Source organism: Fukomys damarensis, unplaced genomic scaffold, assembly GCF_012274545.1.
Source record: "Fukomys damarensis isolate Sample0158 unplaced genomic scaffold, DMR_v1.0_HiC HiC_scaffold_33, whole genome shotgun sequence".
NCBI classification, from domain to species: Eukaryota; Metazoa; Chordata; class Mammalia; order Rodentia; family Bathyergidae; genus Fukomys; species Fukomys damarensis.
Window position 1 is genome coordinate 26,504,393 of NW_022900945.1, and position 10,909 is coordinate 26,515,301.

A 10,909-nucleotide genomic window follows, 5' to 3' on the forward strand; every position below is an offset into this window, starting at 1 on the left:
ATATATATATATATCTCACACATACTTTTTTTTTTCTTGTACTGGGAATCAAACTTGAGTCTTTGTGCAGTGGAACCACTGAGCTAAATCCCTGGCCCTCACACTGTATTTTTTTTAACTCCCACTGTATTTTTGATCACATCTCATGAGAGCTGATAGGGGTCTTTGGCATTTAAAAGTCTATTAAATTTGGATGCAACTAAATTTGCATGCCTCTGCAAACCATTGATGATAAACTGTGAGGTGTTTTGTAGAGACTTGAAATTACTTTAATTTTTTGTCACAAAATTATATGGAATTGGTGTTCTTAAGTTGATTAAATTCTAATATTTGATTTACCCTGACATTTAAACAGTTTTTAATGAGGCACTCTTAGTCTCTTTGAACTTTTGATATTGCTGACATAGAAGTAAATATGCCTGTGTGTTAGAATTGTGTCCCTTTTTCTTATAGATAGATGAAAACAGTTATTAGAATACCTATTTTCCAATTTTCAAAGCAAAAGGATGTTTTGGTTTATTACCAAAAAAAAAAAATTCTCTTAGTCATGTTTTTGTTAATACCTTTAGTCTTTTCCTGAGTCACTTCTTTCTCTGCTTGTAACCATGTATGTGTGTCTCTCTTCCATCTTTTGTAATAACCATGTTACATCTTTTAAAATTTATGCCACTTATTCCTTATGATTTGACCTCTGTCCTACCACAGAGACATCTAATCACCAAATTCAGACTTTTTTTCAGCTTTCATTTTCTTTCAGATATTTTTAAAAAACACCACAGACCTCTTCCTTTGTTAGCCTCTGAGTAATACTATCTTTGCTTGGATAGTTTCCTCAAGGCAATTATATTTATTTTCATCTTCTGCTTCATTACTGTCACCTTCACTGAAGCCACCCAGTTCCTGCCCTCAATATTTTTAAAGTAAAAATTCAATTCACATGTGAGTCCCTGCTATATATAAAATATTATGTATGGTACTACAGATATACAAAGATGAAAAGTGCTATATCATTCTTGTTCTTAAGAAACTTAGTGCTTTGTAGGAAAAATATAATAGGTATATTAATAACTGTAACGTTGGTGTTGAAGGTAACTGTAATATGAGGCTAACTTTCATGAGAAGAAATCTCATGTTCAGAAATGTCACATAATATTTTGGGGTAATAAAAGTGTTACAGTTACTTAGCATTGTCTTAACCCACAGTTCACCTTTCTATGTTCTGTTTTGTGACTGGGCTTCATACATTACCCCACCATCACCACATACACAATTTTCAGGAGATCGCCAGTGGCTCTCTGAAACCATCCAAAGCCTACACACAAGAACTGTAGTACCATGTCTGTTAATCGCATAAGCAAGACAGCTACTCAGTGAGTAATAAATAGGTAGCATATATAACATGGACATTGTGAGCTTTCGTCTCACTGCTGGGAATGACGCACAATTTAAAACTTATGATTTAATTACTGTAATTTTCTATTTACTATTTTGATTGACTGTGAATAACCAAAACTTCAGAAAGCGAAGTTGCACATGGGGAAGGGCTACTTATCAATATCCCTAGCTGACTCCTCATTGGGCCCTGATGCCAACATGAGATTTCAGAGAGAAATTGGAAGGCTAGGGAAAATAAATGGAGCCTACTCCTTTTACTTCCTTTTGCTTCCATTTCCTTTGAGCAAATCCAGAAGCACTTCTTTACCCTGGTGGCACCAGTTTGTCTTCTGAAAAACTAAATCCTGTTCCCATTTTCTTTGATACAGAACCAGCCCGAATCTGTACCTTCCTCTTCAGGGGTATGGATCCTAAATCTTGGGTCCTGCTCCAAGCTTAGATATATTAGTACCAGGTAATTTATGCTCTTTCTTCAGAGGTCTGAATTTCAGTTCTGTGTGGTTGTTACTTTACATTTAAATTTTAAAGATTCCAGCCTAGTCCTTTGATCGTCTAGTTTTAAGGTTGGTGACTACTCCCTGCTGTTACCACCTCTGTGATATCTTAGTGTACTCTTCCTGTCTTTCAAATTGCCTGTTACAACTTTACACTTTGTTAACATTTATATTAAATTCTGTCTGTTCCTAAGCAATATTTTTTCTGTCTCCTAATTGTTCCTTGACTAATAAGGAAGGAAAAAACATTTCAGTTTGACTTAGAAAAAGAGTGCAATTTCAGTTAAGTGAAAATCAGGAAATTTCAAATAGAATGAATATCAGCACTAGTAAAGGTAGCAGAGATGAGAAAGTATGGTGTACATTTGGGAAACATTTTCACTGTAATTTGAGGAGGAAGAAGAATTAAGTTAAATGAATGGAAAGAAGAAAACCGGGAAGGAGCCAAAGAGAATTATTATTGTTATTTTTCTCTGTTATTGTTTTCAGCTGCTTAGCTGGGCATAGTGGCTCACACCTGTAATCCCAGGCCAAGGCAGGAGGATCACCTGGAGTTTGAGACCAACTTGAACACAACATAGTTCAAGGCCAGCCTAAACTACATAGTTGAGACCCTGTCTCAAAAACACAAAGTAAAACAAAACATTTTAAACTTCTTCATTTGAACAAGAGGTCATAGAATTCTTGTTTTCCACGAGATATACCACAATTATAGTCTTTGGAAAATGTCCAGGTTTACTAATGCTTTATTTAGCTTAATTTACATAAAAACAAAGTGTGTGTGTGTGTGTGTGTGTGTGTGTGTGTGTGCGCTTGTTTTTTTTTTTTCTCATTGAGTTTATTGGTACATTTTAGGTATACAGTACAGTTACATTCATCATTGGGATCTTGTACCTTTACATGACAGGTCTTGGTTCTCATTTTTTCCCCTTATCCCTGCCCTCCATGTGCTCGGTTTTTTAAAACTATTATTTGCTTTTAGTGATCTTGTCTTTACATGACAGGTCTTGGTTCTCATTTTTTCCCCTTATCCCTGCCCTCCATGTGCTCGGTTTTTAAAAACTATTATTTGCTTTTATGTTTTTGATGTTTAGGCTAGACAGCAACAAGCAGAGTTGGCCCAACAGGAATGGCTTCAAATGCAGCAAGCTGCCCAACAAGCTCAGCTTGCTGCTGCCTCAGCCAGTGCAACTAATCAGGCAGGATCTTCTCAAGATGAAGAAGATGATGATGATATCTGAAATTCACCAGCTGAGTTTCTGTTTTCTCTATAAATGTTTCTTCTTGCACAACAAAACAGTGAAAGAAATGCTTATGTGTAATTTTGTATGCATCTTGGTGGACTTACCATTGGTATTCTAGGGATGTCTGCTGTTAAGTTTCATCTATTGTGTGCTATACATGTAAAAACTGTCTCTTTGAACTATTGAAAATTTAAGATTCAGTATAATACCAATTTTGAATTTTTAATGGTGTTTATGAAATTTTAGATAGCAGTGAGGTCTTTATTTGATCAGTAAACAGTGTTACAGAAAACTTCAAGTTTATAAAAATACAGTGAAATTTATACAAAAGCTCTTAATCTGAATTTAGAATTCCTCTGTCCTTTTAACTAAACTAAAATTGGGAATTTTAAATTTAGGTGTGGTGTGGTGTGAGGCAGAATACATTGGACCAGGTTGGTTAAAAAAAGTTCTGAATTTTTTGTCTTTTAAAAAGAGTATATATACAGGCAATAAATATATATATGCTCAGATACATATACTTGTTTAGAGAAACTCAAAATAAGACATTGAAAAATGAAAGTGTGTTCAGTAGTAGTTGTATAAATTTGATGAGTTTTTTTTTATGTTTTGTGTAGAGGTAGAAACTAGTTTTATTACAACATAATTTATCTTGAGCTATGCTATTACATTTCAAAGACTGCCCAATTTTGAGGACTGTCGTGATTCTTACTATTTCACTCCAGTTCAGTAATTGTTAATAGTACTACTTGCTTAGTCAGTCCATGTTTATATTTTTCAAATATATAGTTGGGACTTGTTGAACAGTTGCTTGGGTTCCATTGGTTAAACTGAGGTTTATAAATATTCAGACCTTTACTAGGGAAAAAGAAAGGTAATGAGCATGCTTGCTATGAAACAAGCCCCCCCCTTTTAAATTTAACTTGTAGCTGTAGTTTTCTTGTTTGCTTTTAGCATTACATTTACATTTTCTTGACTAGATGGCCTAGAGTCTACTGCTACCTTTAGAAATGGCATCATTGTCTCTATCATAATTGAATGATAGCTTTAAAAAAAAAGTTTGGTAGGGCTGAGGATTTAGCTCAGTGGTTCTGCTGCCTACCTTGCAAGCCCAAGGTCCTGAGTTCGATGCCCAGTACCCAAAAAAAAAAGTTTGGTTTTGTTTAAGAAAATTGTGTCATAACTTATTACCCCTATTTGAAACAAATAGTTTCAACCTGCTTGTTAAAATGGAGAAGCTTTAATTTGGTTCCAATAAATAAAGTACAATAGTGATTGTTACAGGAATCTAATGTATGGAGTAATTGCATATTGTTTGTATTTTGGGAGCAGGCAGCAAAAGCCAATTAAGATAATATGAAGTAATTAAATTCCTATGTCAATTGCCAAATCATTTAAATTTCTATATTCACCAAGCCCCAAAATAGATCCTAGTTGCAAAGATTTCAATTTTAATTGAAGAGTGAGCTAAATAAGTAAAGTTTATAAGTATTAGGTTTGTTAATGATTATATTTTGCAGTTTTGAAAAAGGGAAATAGTGTTACATATTTATCAAATGCACTTCACCCACATAACAAGGTTAATAATTTTGATGAATGTTTTAAGTTGAAGTTACTTTATGGATATTTTACCCATGAAGTGTATTTGGACAAAATGGAAGGAATTGTGTTTTAAAAGTTTAAGTACCAAAGGTAGTCTAGTCTAGAGAAATAATAAGTGTTGGCTTTACTAATTTGTACTGTAACATCCTTATACTTCTATTTTATGTGTATCTATTTCTCAAGTAAATAACTTAGGTATTTTTCCATACCTTTTTATTTCTGATGCAGAGTTCAGGTTAATATTTTGCTGCATCTGATAATGTATTATATGTTGGAAGCCTAGTGACTTTTCATTTTGACATTCTTGTGGTTTCATATGCTGTATTCTTCAAGCAATAAAATTCTGATGTGTTTTATAAATCGTTTTTATGTTTAATGATCCATAAGAGAGATTTCTTTCACCATCCTTACTATTTCAAAACGTTAGACTCAAAGAATATTTTGGTTATTTGGCTTATAATACCTACCTTTCACCTTTGTTTAATGTTATTTGCGAAAATGTGGTTTCACTGTGTTTTTGAAGTTTAAAAGTCCTAGGATCAAGGCACAACAAAGCTAATTAAGAAGTACTTTAATTTTAGCATTTAGAAGTAGTCCCTATGATATATTGCCAACCGTTGAAATGTTTTAGTCTTTTGGAGAAATAAAAGCTTTGGAGTTTTTGAGAAATAGTTATTGTTTAGTAAAGGATCTCTTCCACTTTCTTGTATATATATATATCTTTACACCAGATTCTGAGATTGATAAGTTTTGAAAAGATACCAGCTTTTAAAATTGCATATAACTTCCATACAGAAGAGTGTACAAATAAGGGTTTGAACAAACTAAACATGCTCATCACCAGTATTTAGAGAAAACGAGCATTGTGATCCCACTTATCCCTATCTTAACACTATCATTTTATCTAGAAGTAATTACTATCCTGATTTTTAGAACTATGGGTTAAATCTGCTTATTTTTCATTCTATGTAAATATAATTATACACAATAGACTTTTTCACTTACTATTTTTGTGGTTATTGCCTCTGTAATGAATAGCCAAACTTAGTGACTTAACACAAATTTATTATCTTACAGTGCTAGAGATCAGAAGTCCAAAATCAGTTTCATTAGGCCAAAATCAAGATATTAGCAGGGTTGGTTCCTCCAAAAGGTCATAAGGAAAGAATTGGTTTTGACATCTTTTTTCAGCTTTTTATGCCTTTCTGTATTTCTGGATTTATGGCTCCTTCTTCCATGTGAAAAGCCTGCTTTTGTCGCTACATCATCATCTCTGGTAGAGTCACATTTTTATTTTGCTTCCTCATTTGTAGCCCCTCTGGATATTCCAAAGTAATCCTTCCATCTCAAGGTTCTTAGTCAGATGTGCAGTCTCACGCTGGGATTTAGCTCAGTGGTGTCATGCCTGCCTCACAAGCACAAAGTCCTGAGTTCCATCCTCAGTACTCCCCACCTCCCCCCAAAAATCAGATGTACAGTCTCTTGTCATATAAAGTAACGTTTACCAATTCCTTGTATTAGGACCTGGATATTTAACCTACCAAAGGAAGATCCTACCGTACTGATGCATGTATTTATAGTTCTTTCATTCTTATTGCTGTATACTGTAGTGTTCTGTTTATCCATTTTTTTGTGTATATCCAAAATTATCTATTCTTCCACTGATGGGCATTTAGGAAATTTCTACCTCTGGGCTATTATGAATAGTGTGAAGAGCATTCTTCTACTACACATCTTTTGGTGAGTATATATACACATTTCTGTTAAATTACTGGGCTATGGGTTGTGTAAGTTTTCAGTTTTGGTATGTATTGTACAAATTGTTTATAAAAAGGTACCATTTTAATATGCATTGTAATAAAGAATTACCCTAGTGGCCTATAGGCCTGAGAATATTAATGAATTTCTCAAAAACATCTGGATTATACCAAATGTGTAATACTTCTGCATCAGGTCTGTTATTTAATATCATGAAACGAATAAAAATAAAAGTATTTATTCTTAATACTGATGTAGTAGTATTAGGCACTTATTGAGTTATTGCTCCTCGGAAAATATACAAGTTCTTGGTAATCAGAAATAATGTGTTATTGGGCCAAGAATTTAGCTCAGTGGTGCCACACCTGCCTCACAAGCACAAGGTTCTGAGTTCAATCCCAGGTACCAATAAAAAAAAAATCATAAATAATATGTTATTTATAAATAGTATGTTGACTTGTAGACAGTTGTATTTAATTTGTCAATAAGGTTATAATTTATTTAAACACACAGATATCTCCTTACAGAGTTCTCTAAAAACAGTTCTGTCTATCCAACTCTTAGATATCCATTGGCCATCAGGAAGAACTGTTGAATCCAGAGAGAATAGGCACTGCTTTCCACTGGCTTCACTTGGAGTTTTTACTTCCTTCTTCTTGTCCTTAGGCCCTTGGCCAAAACTCCTGCCCTGCTTTGCTAGAATATCATAGATAACATCATCTAGGGTGAAGAGCAGTAAAGTGTTACCACTGATTCTTAATTTCCTTAACGTACATGAAAAGAGATTCTTAATTTGTATATTTTTTATGTGAATAGTATTTGTCACTAAATAGAGGTAGCAGTAGAAATAGGAGATGTTTCAGAGTAAGTCTTTAGTGTGATCAGGGTTTTTTTTTTTTAAGAAATTAAGTGTGGAAGGAGTTTGATACTATCAGAATGGATATGTCTAGCAAAGGAAGAAGAAACTGCTTATTCTTAAAGAATCTAAAATTCCTTTAACTTTAGAGGAAAAACACAGCAGACTCAAAATTTCCTAATTGTGATAAACCTTCTAATAAGTTTTTTCCCCTTTGAGACAAATCTTGCTGTGTTGTCCAGACTGACTGCAAACTCCTCATTCTCCTGCTTTGGCCTCATGAATAGTTGGGATTAAAAGCACGTGCCATCTTGCCTGGCTCTAAATTTATTTCTTTTATTATGACTGAAAAGGATACCATGAACTTCATATTGTGTCACCAATAAACTTCTAGAATGTGTAACATATGATAGTAATGTGGTTGAAATATGAAGATATAAGAGTACTGAAACATTTCTTTGTTTTTTAACTGTCCAAACTTGTTTTTTATGATGTAGCTGAACTTTACAACATTGTCATAAAATACTATTATAAACAGAGCTTTCAGATAGAAAAAAAAAAAAAGAAATTTATGTTAGGTTAAAGCATGCAAAAGAGCCAATGATAAAAGCATTAAGTTAATAAATAATATGATAATGATCTCTAATCTACCCATTATAACCTCTTTATATTTAGGCCCCCCACAAAAATCAGTAAATGTCACTTTGAAATTTGGTGTACAGGTCTGACTTCTGATTTCTGTTTATGATATGCCCTTTGCACTTACACAATTTACTGGCTGTAGCACAGCAAATTTAGAGAAATTTGATCCTGGCAATAATTTACCACACACACTGCAGTCAATAAAGGCAAATGCATTCTCATAGTTTACTCTGTGAACTTAAAATGCACTAATGGATTAACTATACAAATCACTGAGGTACCAAAATTCCTTAATATTCACTTTTCCTATGAAAAGTGCTAAATATAACTCTAATAAGAAAATAGAGTTCTCAAGGCAAACTTTCAGCATAATGTACAGAGAGATTTCAATAGAAGTCAATAACCAATCTAATCCTAAAAAATATGCCTAAGTAAGAGTGATCTTAGTGACCTCAGCAACATGCTGAAATGCTATTAAGAGTCTCCTATGCACAAGGACAACCCAGAGAAAAAGAAAAACTGTCTCTTTATTCACAAATTTTGACATGTTCATATTCAAGGGGAAAGAAGAAGGGTTCATGTTAATAAGAAACATTTATTTGTATATTACATAGTACAGGGTATATTTTATAAGTTTGGTTTACATATGCAGTTGCAGCATAAAAAAGTTATAAATGAGGAAAATAAGACTCAAATAATACAATAACATCTAGCAAATGGATGTGTTAGAATTTTAACCTCAACATTTGGAGTTTTAAGGACTATTTTTCTTTCACTAAATCATTTTCTTCTAAGAGTACTCTGGAAAAACTGGAGTGAATCTTTTTTTTTTGGTATCAGGGATCGAACTCAGGTCCTTCCACTTGGAAGGCAGGCTGCAGAACCACTGAGCTAAATCCCCTGCCCCTGGAGTGCATCTTTATACTATTTAAAGCATTATAATCCTACTGAGCTTTTGCAAGATAATTATGGAGCTCACTTAAAGGAAGCAGAGGTAATGTCTGGTAATATTTTTAGCTTCCTTTTTCTATCCACTTTTGTCTAAATGATTCACTTAGTGTTAGGTAGAATGTCAAATGTTGTTAGAGAAGCTATTTGATAAAGTTGATGTATTATATAGAACTTCTCTTTTGAACAACATACACATGAGAGAAAGCTTATAGAAAAGTGTCACCTGGCATTAGGTTTGCACAGTTTCATCTTATTCAAATGTTGCTGAATTTTGGAATCTTGAAGTAAATCTATTGAAAACCAAGGCCAGATATTTTTTTTAATTGCCAGAATCCTATTTTTCATATCTCATTAACAAGTTTACTATCACACAAATAGAAAATATGCTCTGGTACCTGTGACTCTTATTTAGGATTTGTAATTAAGGATTATGTTCTCAATGGTACCTTTTTTGTTTTACTCTAGGAATTATTTATAAGATTCTAGTCATGTTACCTTGGAGTTTAGGCAACTGCAAATTCTCACTTTATATTCTTATTAGTTGTTATCTGAATCATGGGTAACCTAACTTGGCTTGCTGTTAGTTCTTTACTTCAGTCTGTCCTTCACATTGCCATATTTAATATAAATGTGAATATTAGATTTCTCTCATCCTTGGTAATATATAAAGTCTAAACTGTTATATATAATGTAAAGTGTCTTTCACTGCACAATTCAATTTATTTTTCTACAGTCTTTCTAATTGCATGAAATCTGTGCTAACTAATGCTATCTCTTATACTACCTTTGTACATATTTCCTCCCCACTCTGAAATGACCTTTTCCCTTCTTTACCTGGAAAACTTCTAACCATACCTTAAGATTGAGCTTAAATTTTAGTTCCTATGTCAAATCCCTCTTATCCCTGTGCCTCTATACAGGGTCACTTACTCTCTCATTAGCTATGTTTATGGTAAATGTAGGCTGAGCACCCTAATCTAAAATTCTGAAATCTAAAATGTTCCAAAATCCAAAAGTTTTCAAGTACCAGTTTGACCTCACAGTGGAGAATTCCACACCAAACCTCATGTGATGAGTCTAAATGCACTAAAAATATTGTATAAAGTTATCTTTATGCTGTGTGCAAAGGTATATATGAAATATAAATGAATTTCATGCTTAGACTTAGGTCTGAAACCCAAAATACCTCATTATGTACATGCAAATATTCCAAAATCCCCAAACATCCAAAATGCAAAGCAATTCTGATTCCAGGCTACAAAAGAATACTCAACTTGTGTTTCTATTTTTGAATCTTCACTGTATTATAATTTACTTGTTTACAAATCTATTTCCGTTTCACTGGGAGCTGCTAGAAAAAAGGGACCATGTCATCATCTCAGTGTCCTTCAGTGCTGACAAAGGTTTGCAGTTGAGCTTAAAAATATCTGCTTATGGTTACATCTCATTTTGTCAGATATTTTATGTCATTTGATCCTAGAGCTAAATACAGTATACAATAAGTATGGAGTATGTATTTGATGGTGATAATAATGGGAAAGAAGGAAAATTTGCATTTCATGAGCTATGGTACAGCTAGATATGCTGGTGTATGCTGATCATCCTAGCACTGTGGGATACAGGCAGGAGGACCCCAAATTCAAACCCAGCCTGACTCCCTGTCTCAAAACAAAAATTAAAATGGGTCGGGATGTAGTTCTGTGAAGGCCCTGGATTCAAGGCAAGAAAAAAGGAAGGAAGTAGAGGGAGATGAGAGGGAAAGTTTGCGTATAAATCATTTAAGAAAAGCTTTCAGAGCCAGGCATGGTGGCATATGCCTGTAATCCCATCACTTGGATCAAAAGTTGACCCAATGCCCCGGGGGATAGCTCAGTGGTTCTGCTGCCTGCCTTGTGAGAGCAAAGACCCGAGTTTCATCCCCAATACCAAAAAAAAAAAAAAAAAAAAAAAAAAAAAAAAAAAAAAAA

The 10,909-nt window shown here is 33.7% G+C and overlaps 1 protein-coding gene across 1 annotated transcript in view; it reads left to right on the forward strand.

Moving 5' to 3' along the window:
• Dr1 (down-regulator of transcription 1) overlaps positions 1-5,036 on the forward strand; it is a 16,903-nt gene extending 11,867 nt beyond the window's left edge. The window contains exon 3 of the mRNA XM_019207750.2: positions 2,984-5,036. Coding sequence (XP_019063295.1) covers positions 2,984-3,130 — 147 coding nt within the window. The 3' untranslated portion in view covers positions 3,131-5,036. The remainder of the gene's footprint in view (positions 1-2,983) is intronic.
• Positions 5,037-10,909: the final 5,873 nt, after the last annotated feature.